This window comes from Periplaneta americana, chromosome 2 (genome assembly GCF_040183065.1).
Source record: "Periplaneta americana isolate PAMFEO1 chromosome 2, P.americana_PAMFEO1_priV1, whole genome shotgun sequence".
In the NCBI taxonomy this organism is placed as follows: domain Eukaryota; kingdom Metazoa; phylum Arthropoda; class Insecta; order Blattodea; family Blattidae; genus Periplaneta; species Periplaneta americana.
This window is the reverse complement of record NC_091118.1, coordinates 197,440,756-197,462,743: the sequence shown is the minus strand read 5'-3', so window position 1 is coordinate 197,462,743 and position 21,988 is coordinate 197,440,756. Positions and strand designations below refer to the sequence as shown.

Below are 21,988 nucleotides of genomic sequence, written 5' to 3'. Positions count from 1 at the left end.
AGCACCGGATCGAACCTTCCTCCTTCGATGTTTCCTTTTGTGGCCTGACTCCAAGGTAATTATATATATGTTGACGTATATGTCCAATGTCAACTGCCATTATACTGTAGTTCCGACTCTGTTATTTCCGGCGTGACTCCGCCTCTTTGCTTAAGTCTTAGAAAGTGAAGGCTCTATAAAGTCTAGGTAGGTAGTATCATTCGCCATTTTTGTTCTTACGTTGCCGAGCTACCATACGAGGAATCTATTTGCAACACCGTTAAACATTATCATGTCGTAGCTCCTAAGATAATAAATCAAATGCAATGTAATTCAGCAAATAATTGAGCGGCAAATAACGTCTTCGTGTGCTTTCTGCGAACGCCAACTAAAGAGCTAAAATGGCGGGCGATTATATTAAGTATTTATCGAGCCTTAAGAAATGAATCAGTGAATCACAAGACGCACACGTTTATATGTAGCCGACCTGTAACGCGATTGGCTGCCGGAAATTAGAGCGACGGGACTTATAGGAGCGTACTCAGCTATGAGAATATTCTCATAGTCTCTCTTACCCGCGGAAAACGCAGTGCACTAGGGTGCACTCCGTACCTGCTAGCGGGTATGCTCTCTATCTCTCCCTGTTGCACGACAGTGCACACGGGACAGCACCGCGTACCCTTTGCACATTTCAGCGAGTGCTGACGACCACTGTATTAGAATATAGTATAATATTAATAAATATACCGTAAAATAATAATAATAATAATAATAATAATAATAATAATAATAATAATAATAATAATACTTACTTTACTTACTGGCTTTTAAGGAACCCGGAGGTTTATTGCCGCCCTCAGATAAGCCCGCCATTGGTTCCTATTCTGAGCAAGATTAATCCATTCTCTATCATCATATCCCACCTCCCTCAAATCCATTTTAATATTACCTTCCCATCTACGTCTCGATCTCCCTAAAGGTCTTTTTCCCTCCGGCCTCCCAACTAACACTCTATATGCATTTCTGGATTCGCCCATACGTGCTACATGCCCTGCCCATCTCAAACGTCTGGATTTAATGTTCCTAATTATGTCAGGTGAAGAATACAGTGCGTGCAGTTCTGTGTTGTGTAACTTTCTCCATTCTCCTGTAACTTCATCCCTCTTAGCCCCAAATATTTTCCTAAGCACCTTATTCTCCAACACCCTTAACCTATGTTCCTCTCTCAAAGTGAGAGGCCAAGTTTCACAACCATAAAGAACAACCGGTAATATAACTGTTTTATAAATTCTAACTTTCAGATTTTTTGACAGCAGACTTGATGATAAAAGCTTCTCAACCGAATAACAGGCATTTCCCATATATATTCTGTATTTAATTCCCTCCCGAGTATCATTTATATTTGTTACTGTTGCTCCAAGATATTTGAACTTCTCCACAGGTTCAAAAGATAAACTTCCAATTTTTATTATTTCCATTTCGTACAATATTCTCGTCACGAGACATAATCATATACTTTGTGTCTTTTCGGGATTTACTTCCAAACCTATCTCTTTAGGCTACTTGCTTAATAATAATAATAATAATAATAATAATAATAATAATAATAATAATAATAATAATAATTAATAATTAATAATAATAATACACAAAATTTAAAATGCCGATAATGTAAATTGTAAACAATTTTAATAATGACCTCCCCTTGACAAAATTCTGTGTACCCCACTGGTGATACAACTTACTATATCTTCACCACCACCACCATCACCAGTCATCATCATCATCGTCATCATCGTATCAGATTAAACGGATATTAAATTAGTAAAACCCAGACACATTTGTGACTCGTGCCTATTTATTTTTCAGTACACTTTTGCATTGCTGCTCATCTTCCTCTTGGAAGCGATGGTGGGCATCATGTCGTACCTTTACGAGCCGCACGTTGAAGAAGAGCTGCGCCTCAACTTGAACAACACGTTCATCGAGAACTACAAGATGGATGAGCGGAAGACGAACGCTATTGACCAAATGCAAATGGAGGTAATATTGCGTAACAATGAAATAAAGTTTTGAAATGCATTTAAAAGCTCTATATTATTGTTATTTAGCCAACTGCCAGAAGACAGGTTTAAACCTTACAAATGAGTCAACTAAGCCAGGATATAATGGGATAGGGTGGCCAGTTCCTTTCCCTCTCCATTGCATACATCGCTGACTTCCGGGCTAAGAATATGTTGTACTGTAAACAAAGCTGCACAAGGTATCCATCCGCGAACTGCTGTGATTTGGCAGAATTGTGGCACTACTTTAGCTACTATGTGGCTGTCACTTTTTTATTGTATATCAGTAGCGGCCGGTGATCAAAATCCTCGGTGAGCCCAGATGCAACTAGTTTAAGTGCCTCCGATAGGAAATGTTTGTTTATGATAATTATTAATTATTATTGTTATTATATTATTAATATCATTATTACTGTATTATTATTATTATTATTATTATTATTACTATTATTAGTCTATTCTTATTACTATCAACGAAAAATAATTTCACTCACCAAATAAGCTGTTATGCTCTGAGTTTCAGTGATTGTTTCTGTGTGATGAAGCATCCCATATTATGTGTTGAAATTCCCCTTTCTTTCTTTTCTTTTTATTTTTTTCCTTTGACAGCAACAAACAAGGCCAAGAGAAGTTTATTTTGCATCACATTACCACATAACCATTTATGTTGACCATACCAGGATGCAATAGAAACTCGCGTTTTAAGATTATGTGTCAGAAAACTTATCAGCGATGTCGTAGGTATCTCGGTAGTCTCTCTCTTTATTTAAAACTTCCTTTCTTTTAGTATTATTTCTTCTCGAAAAAGGACACTCTAACAATGAATTAACTGCACCAGCATTATTTCTCTCATTTGTTTCTGTTTATATTTTCCCGAAATACATAACATTGGCCCAGATTCACTACTGTACTACGAAGTACAATAGTAGAACATCCTCGCTTATGTCATAAACTGAAACATAAGGGGAGAGAATCTCGAGTGGGTTTCTGCGTGCCAAAGAGCTGGAATTTTGTTATTTATGGCCTAGTTAGGAAGACAAGTCACCACTGCTATTCCCACCCCACTCTACCCTTGAGGCCGGCCCATGGATGGGACGAGTGAAACCTGACCAGGCCAGCCGAATTGTGCCTCAGCTACAACGTTTTAAACGTAAACTCAAAGCCCGCGAAAGGACATGAAATGCATTAAGCCAAACCCGGCACGAACGATTCTGGCCTCAGGAACAATTTACTGCAAAACAGGTCTATATTCATCACAAGCCAGACCCGTCACGAGCGATCCCGGCCTCAGGAACAAATTTTACTGCAAAACAGGTCTATACACATCAAAGTTTTCAAATGCTTCTACAGTGATATATGCTTCATTAAAATAACTAATACATTATATAAAAACACAAAATTTGATTTCAGTTAAGCCAAGTGACTGAGGCCCGGCCTCACTTGCCTCAGTCAATCAGCCGCCACTGCTGTATATAACCACAGTCTAGTATATACAGTCACGAAGCTCAATACATAGTAAATATGCATCCATAGATAGTTGCTAACCACCAGGATCGCTAATATCGCCTCATTACAGTCAATGCGAAATAGTATCGGCACAGTCTATTGTTCCTAGCACGCTCACAACTCAAGCTTCGTGACTGTATATACTAGACTGTGATATAACTGTCATCTCTCGGTCGAGATTACATTCTTACAAGAAATTCGTTTCACGGACAAATAGCGATTAAAGTAAATATGAATGCAATCCAGATCCGATGTCATGAACAGGGATGTTAAGAGCGTCAGAGGCCTACTAATATGTATGAAAGACATAACTATTTTAATTGCCTACCTAATCAGAATCAGACAAGGCGTTGACACCTTCCAGGAAACTCTCTTCTTCCTCTTCACTGCTGCTGCTGCTACTGCACTCAGCTGGGTTGATAACGAACCGGTCAACAATGGTATTGCACAGGCCGTCCGATTTCCAGAATTTCTCCTCCTCTCCTTCTACATGGCGTAAGAACGACCGCCATCAGGTGTTACAAACTTAAAGTCTTCGTTTAGTAAGGTCCTTACTTCATTAAGTTTAAAAGATGTATTATTTAGGGCAACATACCCTTTCACTTTGCTCCAAACCGCTTCTATGGGATTTAATACACAGTGATAAGGAGGGAGTCTTAACACTATGTGACCTGCCTGTTCTGCCATAGAATCCACAACATATTCTTATTAACGTTAGCTGTCTTTATCTGTTCTATCAGTTCGTCCTTCACCATGTCCTTCCTGTATTCTATTCCTTTCGAATCCATTCACTCGATCATGTCTTTTCTTCAACCACTACTTACAATTAGTGAGAACGAGAACGCGATTAACTTCACACTATGATAGGATGTATTTCCCATAATAATTATTACACTGTTAGGTGCAAGCGAAGGCAGAATCCCTTTGAACCAATTTATGAAGACGTCGCCGGGCGACGCTGATATAACCTCTGCAGTTGCAAGTGTCGTTAAATAAAACATAACATTTATTTTTAACGTCGCCGGTCATCTCTTCATAATAGTCTACGGTTTTTTTATTACATAATGAACTCCCTACCCTTCACAAAACCATCTTCACTTCCTGCGTGAAGTAAGGTCGTGTCCCATAGCTACATTTTCAGCTGAAGTGAACTAGATTGTTGACTAAATAGCCGGATGTGACGTCAGAAGTCATGATCCAAAGCTACATAGTGCATAGCAATCAAGTCCGTAGTAGCTAGTAAACGAAAATGCTTGCTTGATTGTTGACTTGTTCACTAAACAAACATGGATACCTCATCAGCAATTGGGGTTATGAAATCTGAAAATGCTTTGGAAGTGAAATAATGTAAATACAATGTAGAATAACGTTAACTTTGAACACTGGCATTTTTAGTATATTCTGTACAATGTTTTAAACATTATTGTAATATATTAAGTCCTCATCTTTCCCACATAATTCGTAATGAAACTGCATTAGGACACTGCCTTCTTAATTTAGTGCTGCACCACGATGTCATGGTTTTTAGAAAAATAAACTATGAAGAAGGCCATATTTCAAGCATGCATGTCCAAAGCTCCCTAGTGTGTAGTTTACAAGTCACCTAGTTGCTAGTCACTAGGGTGTAGTATGGACTTGAGCTTTGAGACACGGCCTAAAATAAGACGCCTACCTTTCCCAGTTGTATTTTTCAACCCGGTAGTCAGCCCTGACAAAAACATCTGTTTTTTTATGGTAGAATATACCAACACTAGAAACAGCTTGACCTTGGTTGACCCACGTCTCGTCAAGAAATTATAATTTACGTCCCTCTCGCCTATATTCTCGTATTTTTCTCAAACACTTTCTACGCCACAATATCATCTTCGCGGTCAACAATAATGTTCTTTCTGTTTCTCTGTACAAGCTCAAACCCGATATCCCGCAGAATATTGTGAAGACTTGTCTTGTTAAAGTTCGGAAAGTCGGGATCACTATTTTTTATAAAAATCATTACTGTAGGTGGTTCGTTCAATTCAAGAAAGTGATTCACTTTACGACGCACTGCACTTCTTACAAACTCGTCACAATGCACTTCTGTCAGGTTTTTTACGTCTACGTGTTTTACCCGGTGTAGATATATGCCCTTTTTTATCACTTCACTGCGTGCAGAGTTAATGCTTGGTGAAGAAACACCAGTAAACTTTGCCGTCAAATTCACTATATCCTGAATGCTTAATGTTGGATAATTTTCACAGAATTTACTAACTACATTTAGAACAATTTGCTTTCCGCCACTTCTCAACGGTTTGCCTTTCCGATGCTTAACATATTCTATGCGAGCAGCCATCTTGCAAAACTGAAATTTAAATTTCCGCTCTTCTCTTTCCTTCCATCCATAGCATTTTCTGCGCATGCGCTGCATACAATAATTTATGTTAAATAATTATGAATTTATGACATGTTTTCGTAATTATATAATTAAACATTGTTTTGTATTGTTTTAGAAAATGATTGTATTGAAGTTATAGGTTGATTTTGCGAAATGCATAGCGAACTACATTTTCACCTACGCCAAGTAGCGCAGTATCAGCCAACGGCAATGCGTTAGAAAGAGAAGACTACCTCTCTCTCTCTCTCTTTCTAACTCGTTGGCCAACGGCATCTTACTCATAAACGTGCTTTTGTTTAGGTTAGGTTAGGGTGGTTATGGGTGGGTTAGGACGACTCTTTGCACGTCGGCCATACTGAGGCCTACTGTGCATCCCGAATGTTATGGGATGAATGAGGATGAAGGTGTACCAGCCCACCGGCCGCATGTGATCCCTCACCTGCTCACCCAATGGGAGCCTACTACCCTCCCCTGCTCTAACTTTATACCACCAAGGTGACCAAGGAGCACAGGATCCATTCCAACGGCCCTTCCAAGGTGTCGAAACGCCCTTGGAATTGCTCTTAAGAAATTAACCCTAGCAGAGAAATTGCAGAAGGCTGAAAACCCAGGAACGGTTGCAGAGAGGACTCTCCCTGCCATAAGCGGATGAAGATACACGTCTTGACCTGAATATGTGTATTAAATGAGATGAACATGAATGATATGATATGAAATCTAAATTCTTTTTCTGCACAGGAGGAGAAGGGAAAATGGACCATGACAATGAAAATTCCAACCCAGCATTTGCCTAAATAACTGTATAAAACCACAGAAAAACCACAGTCAGGTTGGTCGGTCCGGGAATCGAACCACGGACCTCCAGAATGCAAGTCCCACTGTGATACGCATGAGCCAACTCACTCAGTTTAGAAAATATAGCTCAAAGAATAAGACATGATATTAAGCAGTGTTGCAAATATTCAAGAAACAAAATATCATACTGGCCTGGCAGACCGATATTTCAGGTTAAGAGTTAATAAGAGATTCCAGCTTGTTCCTGAACAGTGCAATATGACATTGATTTTTTTATGTTCACAGTACAAATGCTGCGGCGCCAACTTGTACGAGGACTGGCAGTACAGTCGCTGGCTGAAAGAGACCCCAACAGGGGGTCTGAAGGTACCTGATTCGTGCTGCAAGACCGTCACTGACCTCTGCGGCAAGAGTGACCATCCCAGCAACATTCACTACACTGTGAGTAACATGTACATGTCCAGGCTGTAATTGTAATGCTTTGTTGTGAAATATGGAGCCGCTTGTGTTCAAATATCTATACAATGTTTAATGCCTTCATATTATACACATACGAGACGCGTCCAGAAAGTAAGTTTCTCTGGCAGCGTTTACAGAAAGAAAACACAATTCCATGGAAAGATTTATTGGGACAGCAATTGTTGAGCTATTTTTCAACATATTCCCACCGGAACCGAGACATTTGTCATACCATGGGATCAACTTTTGTATCCCTGTGTTGTAGAAATCTGCCGCTTGGGATCGGAACCAGTGTGTGATGGCCATCTGCACCTCTCTGTCACGGTGAAAATGCTGACCAGACAGGAATTTCTTGAGGTTTAACTTCTAATCGCTTGGTCACATATGGCTTGGCTCACAGCAGATCTGCTTGGAGGTGTTTCAATATCCACCCTATAGCCTGGATCTAGCCCCCAGCGATTACTATCTTTTCTTACACCTCAAAAAATTCCAGTTCAGTCGGCATATTCACAGTGACAGAGAGGCGCAGATGTCTGTCACACACTGGGTCCTATCCTAAACGGCAGACTTCTATAACACAGGGATACAAAAGTTGATCCCACGGTGTGACAAATGTCTCAATTGTAGTGGGGAAAATGTTGTTGTTGTTGTTGTTTCCTAATGCCAGGCATTTGACAGCATAGTCATTTGACCTCTTGCACTCCATTATTTTTCAAAGATATTGACGCACAAATGAAAATGGCAAGTTGTAGCCGATTTAAGTGAACACCATATTTTAACATTTTGGTGGCTACTTCATTCACACACAACCCCAGAATGTCTGGAGGGCCACACCTGCTGTTGGTCGACAGGTCCACTGGACCTAGTTGGGAGATCTTGTTGATCACCAGCTTTCCCTCCTTAAGCCACTGGAGGACGATTTTAGTGCCATAGCAAGTCAGCACTAGGAACAGAAAAGTAGGAAGGGTAGGAAGGAAAGTGAAATGAACCCCTAGGCCTCGAATGCTGTAATGCCATCAGGGTCGAAGAAAGTAAGAGTTCAATCAGAGGACTGGATAGGAAAGGGTAAAGAGGGAATTAGGTATTGAATAGAGGAAAATTATACCAAATTCGGCCAATAACTCAAGCTGACCAGAGCTAATTGATGAGTAGCCCCTCCCTTTAGTTCAGCTTGTAAAATTATGCTTACTAACAGTTGCACCACGGGAAGGTAGGGATGGGACATTGGGTATTTGTCCAGGTTGGTTCCTTAAAGCCTTCAATTGGAAAGATTAATGGCTCTCCCCCCTGTATTCAACAAATACCATTTTGCAGTGGGGAAAATGTTGAAAAATAGCTAAAAAAAATTGCTGTTACAGTAGAACCTCTATTATCCACGGTAATGAAGGGGCTGAACTGAACGGTTGATGGAAAAAATCGGATAATCCGTACTATGAATGATTTTCATCAATTAAGTGTATAATACAGTTTCGTACATAATTTAAGGTTCCTGCCATGCTGCAATCACTAATGTCTTCATACTAGACATATTATGTTCATAATTCATAACAAACACAATGAAGTACAGTAATATGTAGCTCTTTATCTTGCTTTCTATTAAATCGCTCACAGCTGTAACGCCAATCTCGTATTCTGATGCGACATGTACCACAGTTCCTCTTTTCCAAAGCCGCTCAATTATTTGTACATTTTTTTTATTTTTCTTTTGACATTCGTGGAAGACATTTTGCATACAAGTGATAAAGTAGGGCCACTAGAACAGAAGGACAATATTGAATGGTGTACGGGTTTGCAGTTGTGTGTAAGTTTCTTGGGACATTTTTCTGAGAGCAGATTGCGACTATTTTACAAGTTTGGAAAACACACCTTTCCATAAGTAGGTAACTGTTTATGGTTGCCGACAATGACAGAAGCATTACATACTGTGTAATGCTAGTGGTAAAGGATTGCAGTAACTCTATCTATAAAAAATACGTACAGTACTAATGTAATGTACAGAACTTCGTATTTTCTCCGCAGCAAAAAAAAGTGTGAGGAAGACAGTCGGATAATCCGCTGATCGGTTAATCGGGTGATGGATAATCGGGGTTCTACTGTATCTGTTCCAATTAGTGTTCTCTTTCTCTAAATGGCCCTAAGGAAACCTACTTTCTGAATGGGCCTCGTATTTAACTTCTTTCCTTCAAATAACCTTACTTTGTAGAGAAGGTCATGACTCATGTGTGTTTTATTTAAACATACACAATCATGCAAGACTTGACAGGGAATAGAAAAAAGTCAGTTAAGAATACACTGATGTGGAATTTGGGTAAATGTGGTGGAAAAATTAGATTTTTCGTTTTTAACATTAAAAAAATTTTTCTCTACAAATTTTCATGCCCCTTCAATCAGCTGTTTTGAGCGGCCAATTTTAAGAGTTTGCATGCTCTGGGTGACCCTTAAAATGCCAGTTGCTCTCTAAATGCTGAACTCCATTTTTCTTACATACTGCTTTCCTAAGAATGCTATACCTTCTCCAAATTTTTAACTATGTGCATGATATTTCGTGGTTTTTAGTGAAATTATGCTCAACAAAATTTGCTTATCAGGATTTTCTTTAAATTGGGGAAAACATTTTTTTCTGGTAGCCATCAAAATGTTTTTATCTATTTTTATATTTCAGTATACAGTAATTTTTTCTTAGCTCTTGAAGAATAATCTGAAAAAAGTAAATAGCAAGTTACGTTTCTGGGAGTTTGAAAGGTATGTGGAGCAAATTTCAGACAAAAATTTTGAAATTTCTACGAGAAGTAGTGAAATTTCAATATACAATTTAAATTTACAAAAAAAAATAATAATAATTCATATAATTCTGAAACTTTGAAATGAAACTTTGTACAAAGATTATTTATATACACCATGATATCTGCACAAAGTTCCAAAGATCTATCTCGAACGGTTAAGAAAATACAAAATTCATCTCAATTTGTCCTTAAATACAATTGGAGCAGATTGGATACTGATGAAGGACGAGTAAATTAACATACAGGAAGGATGGAAGCTAGATTTTGAAACGGAGGTACAAGTTTTTTTTTTTAGAAATACAGTAAACCCCTATTATCCATGGTAATGAAGAGGGTAGACTGAACGGTTAATTGAAAAAATTGGATAATCCGTAACATAAAATATTTTCATAAATTAAATGCATAATATATACAGTCTCGTAATTTCCTCCGCTGTGTTGTGTTCAATACGCTAGATAGTGGATCAGAAGTTTACTAATTTCAGTCTGGTTGTCAACAACAGATTTTTCAAGGCCAAGGAAACTCCTTGTGATGGCTATCTGCAGAGAGATAGGAATATTGGGGAAATTCTGCAGATAGTAAAAATATATTCTTATTACAAAAAAGAGCCATTAGAATAATAGTTGGAGCAAAGGCTAGAGAATCATGTAGATTATTTAAAAAAAAAATTAGAGATTCTAACCTTAACAAATCAATACATATACTCTATAATAAATTTCCTTTTATGTAATAAAGAAAATTTTTCAACTAACTCAGCCATACATAGTATAAATACCCGCAGAAAGAATGATTTTCATACGTTTTCATCAAATTTATCATGCTATCAAAGGGGAGTACGTTACATGGCGATAAAAATGTTCAATAGTCTTCCTGAAGACATCAAGAATCATAGCCAAAACCCTGCATTATTTAAGGTAAAACTAAAAAATTACTTAATATCTCACACTTTCTATTCTGTAGATGAATTCTTGACATTTCACAGTACTGTGTAAATATTTTAATACCTTTAAATGGTAAACATATTACATTGTATAAAATATTATTTTTATTAAGGTATTAATTATTCTGTACCTATTTCATATTTGCATTTTATATGTATTGCATTTATATTTAAACGTAAGAATTGGACATTTTCTTTATTCTATGCTATAAAGCAAATGTAAGAATATAATGGAACGAATAAATCTCTATCTAGTTATAGTACAGATCTCGTGTTGTGGATTTACATACTTTTTTTTTTTTTTTTTTTTTTTTTTTTTAAATCGCACATAGTTGTAACTCCAATCTCATATTTTGATGCCAGACGAGTTATGGTTTCCCATTTCCCAAACTGCTCAATTATTTGCACTTTTTCTTTCGATACCGGTACTTATCAAACACGGTTTTTTTATACTCTTAGAAAACATTTTGCATAGAAGTTCCACAGTACGGCCACTGGAACAGTAATACAAGGACTCAATGGTGAACAGGTTTGCTATAAATTGTGCGCGAGTTCTTAGTTTCATTTCTTTGAAAGCAAGTAGTTGCTATTGGCAAAACACCCACAAGTAACTATTCCTATTGGCGGCAGCAGCAGCAATAATACTGTGTAAGGGTAAAGGCTTGTAATAACATATATTAGAAAAAGTACATATACTAATGTAAGGTACTGTACAGTACCGGTACTACATGTTTTTTCCTGCAGCACAAAAAAAAAAGTCGGATAATCTGTTGATTGGTTAGAAGGGGGGACGGATAATCGGGTCTCTACTGTAATTCAGAGGTACGCATTAACGATTTGTTTAAAGTGAATTTACGAATGTAGGATTGTAAAAGAGTAACTCTGTCATCCAATTCACAATCTCATAAGTCTTGTTGCCTTACCCAGGAAGATAATTCCTTACACTGACAGAAGATTGAACCATGATAATGTAGAAGTTGTATTGTTGACACAAGAGACATCTCATGTGAATGGTAGGAAGAATTTTTCTCAGAATTTTGAATAAACATGGAAATATAGTTATGTAAATAATGTTGCCAAGATATTAAAGAAGTAACAACTTTTTCTTATCGCAGGGAATGGTTCAGAATGATGACAGGAGTCTATTGACATAACAGATCCAAATGTCAACACAGCTGGTCTTACAGCATACATCTTGTTGGCATATAATACATCAGAGATAGAAGCGTATAGTTACTATATTGTAAACATACAGGAACTCCGGAAATAAGTACAAAAAACTGAACATTCAACTTGACAGTCCATAAATAATGAAAACAACTAAAATAAATAATATCTGAGACATTCATTTTACAGAGGATGTGTGTATATTTTACACGAGTCTGATATATCTATAATTTACGATTTATATAAAATTTTTTCATTTGTTTTATAGTTTACAAAGTGTATCCAGCTGTTTTCCTTAAAAATGTATTTTTCTGCAATATTTGATCTTGTTAAATCTTATTTTTTATGTGTCCAAATTTCGCTACTATATAGTAAGGTTACTGGCTACTCATGCTAAAAAAAAATCCTTTTACAGAAACACAAGAAGATTATCATTAGATTACAATATTGTTACATTGTCTTTGGAATTCTCTTCCTAGTGATATCAGGGATTGCCAGACGCTATCGAAATTCAAAATTGAGTTAGAAACACATTTTTTGTCTAATGAAATTTATCATTAATAAGTTGCTAGATGTGTTGATTATAGCCTTTCTCTAATAATTTATAATTGTATTTCTTGTTTGCATTATTAGTTGCCCTCTCTCTTTAGTTATTTTGATTAATAATATTAATATAGTTCTTAAGAAACTCAGAATAAATATGGGAAATGCCTGTTGAGAAGCTTTTATCATCCAGTCTGCTGTCAAAAAATCTGAAAGTTAGAATTTATAAAACAGTTATATTACCGGTTCTGTATGGCTGTGAAACTTGGACTCTCACTTTGAGAGAGGAACAGAGATTAAGGGTGTTTGAGAATAAGGTTCTTAGGAAAGTATTTGGGGCTAAGAGGGATGAGGTTAAAGGGGAATGGAGAAAGTTACACAACACAGAACTGCACGCATTGTATTCTTCACCTGACATAATTAGGAACATTAAATCCAGACGTTTGAGATGGGCAGGGCATGTAGCACGTATGGGCGAATCCAGAAATGTATATAGAGTGTTAGTTGGGAGGCCGGAGGGAAAAAGACCGAGACGTAGATGGGAAGATAATATTAAAATGGATTTGAGGGAGGTGGGATATGATGATAGAGACTGGATTAATCTTGCTCAGGATAGGGACCAATGGCGGGCTTATGTGAGGGCGGAAATGAACCTCCGGGTTCCTTAAAAGCCAGTAAGTAAGTAATATAGATCTTAAGCTTTGTTTAATGGTATATAAATTTAAAATTTTTAATGTTTTTGCATTATCTTTTATTTTTGTTTTGTTTTGTGAATTGTAAACATTCTTGTTTTGTGTAATTGAACGTTATTTATTAGTTTCTTTGCTGCTGTCCTAAAATGTTGTATGTGTGGCATGGAAGAAAGGGCCTGATAGCCGTAACACTACCAGAATAAATAAATTTATTATTATTATTACCTACTAAGATTTTCTTAAAACATTACAAGTACATTCTAGATTTATTTCAACACTTACTTTATTTCTGTACTGTTTAATTTTACTTTATTTCTATACTGTTTCATTGTACAGTAGAGTTCCTAATATTCAGACCTCGATTATTCAGTCTTCCATGTTATCTGGATTGCTTTTTTTTTTTAATTACAGTAGTGTACGTATATGCAATACTGAACAATAATAAGGTTTTTTAAAGTCAGTTGTATACTGTATTGTATTATGAATAAAAACTCGTTTATTATGTACATGTGAGTAACGTCTTTCTATAGTACTGGGTCTAACGCATGGATGGGCATCGTGCCTCACTTGAGAAATAGTGCCTCATTGACCTTCACAGAGCTTATCGCTCTGAGTGACATCATCTTCACAGTCCCCGTTTTTCCCTCACACAGCTCCTAGGCATGGGCAGGTTCTATATCAGTTTCATAAGCAATATCAGTGGTGGCATAATGGCATTATCAAATCAGTGTGTACGCATTATAAAACGATTATTTCATGAGAAATGGGAGGAAGAGTTTTTTTGCTGTTTAGAAGGGGAGAACATACGATGTATGTCATGCTCGAAAATCCTATTAGGCATTAATAAATTTAGTATACAACGACATTACTCCTTATGTCATAAAGAACATGCTGAATTAGAAGGTAAGACAAATTAAATGTTATTTTTCGTACTATTCCGAAGAAAATTTATGATCCTAACATTTGCATAGTATACTAAATGCGACATTATACCTTAAACATGCTGCATTAAAAGGTACGGGGAATTAAATGTTGTTTGTACGTATTATTTCCAAAAGAAATTTATAAAAAAAATATCAAATGTGCGTAGGAAACGAAATATGATTTTCTGAAATTATTTTAGGTCGAGAACGTGCAAATCTATTAAGTAATCTTGATAAACGCCAGAATATTCAAGAAAATAAACGTAGACAACGTGATGGAATATTATTGGCTAGTTACGCAATTTCTCGCCTGTGATTTAAATCAATTCAGTGATGGAGAAATAGTAAAGAGGTTTATGATTAAAGCTGCCAAATTAATTTGCCAAATTGAATAAAAGTTTTCGAGTCTCTCACGTTAACCAAGCGCTTTCCTAATAATTCGCCACTGACCGCCTTAGCGATTACGATAAGGTGACGCAGGTCACAGCAGTTTATATTTCCCATCCTACTCTGCAGTCTTCTCTCCTAGTAAACAAACTATTTCGAATCGAGTGCCTCACGTAACCGAAAATTGTGCCCATGTATGGTCTAACGTATGTCCCTTTAAGATTACAGGATAAAAACCACATAGCGCTCTCAACCTCCATATTATCCGGATTGCCCTGACCAATATAGTCTGACTGATCGGGATTCTACTGTATTTCCTGTTGTCTTCTTCTTTGCTACAGTAAATGATCTTGTTCTCAAGATTGCGTTTTTCCATTAGAAAATTTGATCATCTTTCAGTTATTTGAAATTTCAATAAACATGTTTCATTTCTTTTCAGGGCTGCAGACACAGGCTGTCAACCGAAATCAGAGACCACCTGATCATTTTAAGTGCCGTGGGACTTGGGATCTGTGTGCTTCAGATATTCGGCATGATTTTCTCGTGCTGTTTGTACATCAAGCTTAAGGATGTGTATGACTAAAACTGCACACACACTATGCTAAGCTGTATATATGTAGATAATGTCTTGTGTATATAAATACAGTGCATCTCCGAGAGACAACATAATATTTCCATGTGAGAGAGCAGCACTGTTGAAAGCATAGAGCTTAAATGTAACTTATTGATTTAATAACATTTCTCCTTCAAAGAGTGAATGATGAGTATAACACATCACTGAGGTAAACTAAACATGTAATTAAGAGAAATAAAAACTTACTTTTTTATTCATAAATGAAACTTGAATATTTTTCAACAGATTATTACTATTATAGTCTGAAAAATGACTACATATTTTTAATATCTTGTAATTACTAGAAAAATGTGTGATGATTTGTTGTGCAGCTTTTGTTAAGAGCCAGGATTCAGTTTACAATCTTTCCGCAAGATTTCCTGTTAGATTCCTGCTCTTTGGCTTGAAAAAAGTAATACTATGCATTTTTCTGTGATGTTTTTAAAAATAACTGCCATCGTATGGAGCAGTGTTTCTTCCAGACGAATTTTTCTCCAGAAGGCTTTCAACCATCCCCATAAAATAAATATTTCATATAATAAAACAAACTTTTCTAAATTTATCCTACATTGCATCTTGCCCGCCAATATACAATATTACGTCATTTTCGTGAGAATGTTAAGAAAATAAAGTTAGAAATGTTCATAGTAAATTGTTTAATGTAGATCATTGCTTAGAAGAGACATAGATTAGACTTTTTTCTAGTCCTGTTAAAAAAAAAGGTAAAGGTATCCCCATAACATGCCATGAAGGCACTTGGGGGGCATGGAGGTAGAGCTCCATGCTTTCCATATTTGTCTTCAGGTGAGAGAAATGGTGTGAAAAGGATATCGTATTCGTTGGGGTCGTTATAAAGTTGATTTGGCTGTTTGTAATGATCTTCAGACCCCAGTTCTTTCGTTTGAAGACAAAGATAGTCGATTTTCGAATTGTTGTGAAGTCCTTATTCATTACAGTCTTCTAAATTCTTTAAATTGAATTTTTTTTAATCAAATGTTACACTTAGTTTTCCTTAGTCTTCTGTCTTAAATGAGATACTTTTTAGTATAATATATCGCTGACTAAAGTGCAGAATCTTAAGTCCCGAGTACTAAAATTTTCAGGAATACAATAAAACTATTTTGTATTAAATTTGTTTGACATATGAACAAAATTGTCATCATTATCATCATCATCATCTCCTTCTTCTTCTTCTTCTTCTTCTTCTTCTTCTTCTTCTTCTTCTTCTTCTTCTTCTTCTTCTTCTTCTTCTTCTTCTGTATAAGCACATGGCCTATTTGTCAACACACAGGGGATGATTCAGCAGAGGATGATATCAGTCCTTCCTTTCACTATTTTTTCGGTTGGCCCACATCTTTCGCCACTTGGAAGCATGTCTTTTGCCACTTGGAAGCATGTCTTTCGCCACTTGGAAGCATGTCTTTTGCTGTCTTAATGATTCTTGTATTATTATCTCTGTCTATGTGAAGCATTCCACTCTCTCTTTCTCACTTTTATGAATTTTCTAACATCCATTATATTACAGGCTACACTCTCTATGACCATAAATATAATGAAGACATCCGACAAGAACTAAATATCGCAGCCATTACAGAGACAATCCACAAGTATCGGAGCAACTGGCATGAGCATGTCCTACAGATGCCAAATGATAGACTACCCAGGAGATTATTAAATTACAGACCCCTTGGATACCAGTGGCGTAGCATGAAATTCTGAGCAGGGGAAGCTAACTCAAGTTGTCTTTCATGTACATATGAGAAAACATATTACAAAAATATAGTCTTAACCCGTAACTGGTGAGATGGTGGCTGTGAGTACCCCAGCCATTGTAAGAAAAGAAGCCTGCGCCAGGTGGATGTGCGGAGATATATATTTTTTCTTTGCTTATTATGCTGCCAGCTTCCCTAAATTTGAAGAAAACCTAGTTAAAACTAATAAGTACTTGATTATTTAAATTAAAAATTCAGTTTGATTATCTGAGTGCTACGATACAAGTTTCTAAGTTGGGGTAAGTGCAATCCCCATCTCACCAGTTACGTGACTAGAAAAATACCTCACCACTTACGGGTTAAAATAAATAATAGTCAATGTCAAGTTAGCAGTCCGAAGATTGGTTAGAACCTCGTAAGTAACACCAATAAGGCATGACCTCAAATGGTATGTAGTAAAATATGATTCACGGATTACACATATCTCTAACAAATAGACACGTATAGCATAACATTAGCTTACTCCCTGATATACGAGGTCTGTCTAAAAAGTATCCGACCTTTAGCCAGAAAAAATATTTCAAATACCTGACGGGGTTGGGACCCTAATCCCCTTCAAAGTAGGCCCCTTGTGCTTGCACACACTTAGCCCACCGATCCTTCCACTGCCGGAAACACCTCTGGAAGTCTTCTTTTGGAATGGTGTTCAGCTCCGTCGTCGCATTCCGCATTATCTCTTCTCTACTCTCAAAATGGGATCCTTTCAGTGGTGTCTTCAATTTTGGAAACAACCAGAAGTCGCAAGGAGCCAGGTCTGGAGAGTAGGGAGATTGGTGAACGGTTGTAATTCCATGTTTGGCCAAGAAAGTGTGTATCAATTGGGATGAATGTGCGGGGGCGTTGTCGTGATGCAAGTGCCAGTTGTTCGCCGTCCACATGTCTGGTCTTTTGCGCCGAACTGCATCACGGAGTCGCCGGAGAACATCGTGATAGTACTCCTTTGTCACCATTTGTCCTTCCGGTGCGTATTCGTGATGCACAATTCCACGGACATCAAAGAAAACAGTCAGCATCACCTTGATTTTGCTTCGCACCTGCCGCGCTTTCTTCGGCCTTGGAGACTCGGGATGCTTCCATTGCGACGACTGTCTTTTTGTTCCTGGGTCGTACCCGTACACCCATGACTCATCTCCAGTTATCACGGTGTTCAGAAACCCAGGATCAGTGTTGGCAGTGTCCAGAAGGTCCTGTGCAACGTCACGACGGAGGTCCTTTTGTTCCGGGGACAACAACTTGGGCAAGAATTTCGCAGCCACTCGGTTCATGTTCAAATCATCACGCAAAATTGCATGTGCAGAATCTTTACTCACTCCAACCTCTTCGGCAATCTCCCGCACGGTCAAACGACGATCTGCCATCACCAAATTTCGCACCCTCTCAACAACAGCTGCACTCCGAGCAGTTTGGGGCCTGCCACAATGCTGCTCACTCTCCGCTGATGTGCGGCCATCTTTGAATCGGTTGAACCACTCCTTAATTTGTGTTACACCCATCGCATCTTCCCCAAACACCTGCTGAATCTTACGAATTGTTTGACTTTGAGAATCACCAAGCTTTTGACAAAATTTGATGCAGTATCTTTGCTCAATTCGTTCAGTCATCTTGCGAGAAAACTAAATCCGACAAACACCTAGAACAGCACCTTACTTGGCGACCACCAGCCAGTGACTGGCACAAGCGAATGCGGTGAAAAAATTCAAGCATGCGCATTACAGTTCCTCCTTCCACCATGCACAGTGGCGCCGCCTTAGAATCACAACTTTACGCGGGAAAAATTAAGGTCGGATACTTTTTAGACAGGCCTCGTACTTAGAGAAATCACAATATTAACGGTCAATAGACACAGTATTAATATCATTATGTAATTATGCGTCTGTGTTTTGGTTGTGTCCTTCATTGACAACAAGGGAGTCGGTCATTTGTTTTCTAAATCACACTTTTGTTCATAAGTCAGTCTTGATAATAGAACTGTCATAAAATTCAAGTAAATTGGTGTTAGGAACTGTTATTTCACTCATTATTTATTATATCAGCCACAGTGCACACTATCACTTCAACTGAACTCAACTCACGAAAGGGATAACTCGGAAACTACTTATTTTCAATGTAAAAGCTAGCTTCTTGCAAGCCTTGCGACCAGGGTAGTTTAGTTAGAAAGGGATGGAAAATCTGCGGGGTGGGTAACACAGAAGAATGAGTGAAAGAAACCAGTCTGCTTGAAAGCTGGTGTGTGCAGGCTTCTTGTTTACTGCTGCATCACAAATCATCCTGAACTGCCGCATCACAATATTTAACGCATAAATATAAACTCTATTAAAATTAATGAATAATTTTGTTCATAAACTGCAGGTTTATTATGAAATTATTATTAACTGGGGAAGCTGAGCGTTTTAGCTTACATTGACGCTACGCTACTGTTGGATACAGAGATCGTGGACACCCGAAGAAGCAATGGAGAGACCAGCTTTTCACCTGAGACGGAACAGGCCAAATGGCCTAAACCCTGATAGCTATTGATGATGATGATTATATTAATTACACTGTTCTCTTGAATTTTCTAACATCCATTATATTACACCGTTGTCTCACATCTTCATTTCTCACACTATCTAGTCTAGTTTGCCAACTATGGCTCGTAGAGTATTCATTTCTGCTGTACATATGATTTGCTCTGTCTATTTTGTTGCTGCACGGGTTTCTGAACCATATTTCATCCTGATCATATTGTGGTTTTATAGATTTTCATTTCACTTTCAATAGGCTATTGAGATATTTATTTTTCCATATGACATCCCTTAAGCAACCTGATAATAACTGGAGGCTTTGGATACCTGATCTCTTACTTCCTTTATTACATCCAGATGACTTGGTTATATTTACCCCTAAATATTTAAAGCACATGACTTGTTCTATTACTTTAGGCCTACCATTAATTTCCAGTTTGCATCATATTGCGTATTTAGATATGCACATGCATTTTGTTTTCTTAGTTGATACTGCCATATTGGAACATATTGAAGAGTATGCTTTATGCTCATGCTTTATTGCTCATATAAACATAGAGGAAAATGCTGGTTCGGAACAAAATTATGATTCATAAAATTATTTCAAAATCATTGAACATAATTTATGACACTTTATCAGATTATTCTTCAAGAGCTAAGAAAAAATTACTAATATGTAGTCAAATACAAGAAAACGAGTCAAAATGATTATCTTTAGCAGGAAAAAATATTTCTCCCGAAAATCTTGAGGCTTAAAGAAAATCCTGATAGGAAGTTTTGTTTAGATTAGATTAGATTAGATTAGATCTTTATTAGCCGAATAGAATTACAAGCATTCATGGCGTCGTCAGTACACAAGAAAAATGACATAACATACAATATAATACAAAAATAGACTTAATTCTAAATAAATTTAACAGTTTAATATTAAGTGACATGCAAAAAAAAAGAGAAAATATATATATATATATATATATATATATATATGTATATATATATATATATATATATATATGTATATATATATATAGGACAAGCTTGATCTTCAGTCTCCACTGTTCTATCTAGTATCTTCTCTTTTTGCTTTTCCCTATCTTTTCTTCAACTCTGAGTTACCTGAAACATAAATGGTCAAGGGCAGTATCAAGAAACGTTAAATTCTAAAATTTTAAATTTAGGTATTCATTTGTGCAAAATGGCATATGTGTTAATAAAATGTTCTTTACCTCTTTTTTTAATTTTCTTATGTTAAGTTCTTTGATTTTCTGTGGAAGTTTATTATATAAATTGCTGCCTCTATGTGATATGCTGTTAAGACTTCTGGTAAGCCTGTGGTAATTCAGATGTATGTTTTGGGATGTTCTGGTGTTATACTCATGATAGGGTGAATTTGTTTTAAAGGAATCTATGTTTTGATGAATAAAGCACACTGTTTCTAAAATATATATGCAGGGTACAGGTAAGATTTTTAGTTCTCTGAAAATTTTTCTACTTTCAGTCCGAATAGGAACTTTTTTAATGATTTTGAGTATTCTTTTCTGCAATTTGAGGACTTGTGTCACTTTAAGTATGCCTGTAAGAAAATATACAAAAAATCATTCACATACCGGTAGTACAAAATTTGGATGAGTAGCATTTTCAGTAAAGCAATATGTAAAAAAATGGATTGCAGCATCTAGAGAGGAGTGGGCATTTGAAGAGGCACCTAGAGCATGCAACCTTCTAAAATTGGCGGCTTGAAACAGCTGATTGAAGGAGTCTATCTGCATGAAAATGTTTGGAGAAGTTCTCGGAACCAGATCTCAGCAGTACAACACTGTTTGGTAATACAAAGCTAAGTGTGAGAGTTGATATGCATTCGTTCTGCATATAGACTATAGTATCACGCCATTTTTGCTGATGTAAAATGTCATACATTGTGTTTATGATTTTCAACGTTTTCGCAGCTATTGTTATTAAGTTGTTAGTCCAGTCTATTTGAACCCACTGCAGTGGTATACGCAGAATTTTGTCAAAGGAGGGGGGGGTAATTAAAATTGTTTACAATTTACATTATTGGTACTTTTTAAAATTCTGTATATTATTACTATTATTACTGCTGCTGCTGTTGCTGCTGCTGCTGCTGCTGCTGTTGTATGATGAATATCCTTATAAAATCTTTGAAACGTAATTTTTTCACAGCCATCCAATTTTTAACAAATTTTAACTTCTGTTTAATTTTGTGCAATAATAATAATAATAATAATAATAATAATAATAATAATAATATTTATTTGTCAGAAACCAGTGTACAAGGCCTGAATATGACATCATCAGGTTCGATGGTATACACACGCACACATACACTCACACATGCACAAACAAACTTAGCACAAATAAATATAGACAAGTAAACAAATAATTATAGGCAAATAAACATACATAGTCAAATAAACAAACACTGAGAAATAAACAAAACAAACACTGAGAGATAAACAGAGTATGCTGTAGG

The 21,988-nt window shown here is 36.7% G+C and overlaps 1 protein-coding gene across 5 annotated transcripts in view; it reads left to right on the top strand.

Annotated features, from left to right (window-relative positions):
- The window catches only part of LOC138695009 (CD151 antigen-like), a 137,220-nt gene extending 121,772 nt beyond the window's left edge, over positions 1-15,448 (top strand). For all 5 annotated transcript variants that reach the window (XM_069819295.1, XM_069819294.1, XM_069819298.1 and 2 more), the window contains exons 4-6: positions 1,849-2,022; positions 7,000-7,155; positions 15,048-15,448. In XM_069819295.1, the coding sequence (XP_069675396.1) occupies positions 1,849-2,022; positions 7,000-7,155; positions 15,048-15,191 (474 nt within the window). In that variant the 3' untranslated portion in view covers positions 15,192-15,448. The remainder of the gene's footprint in view (positions 1-1,848; positions 2,023-6,999; positions 7,156-15,047) is intronic.
- The last annotated feature ends 6,540 nt before the right edge of the window (positions 15,449-21,988 follow it).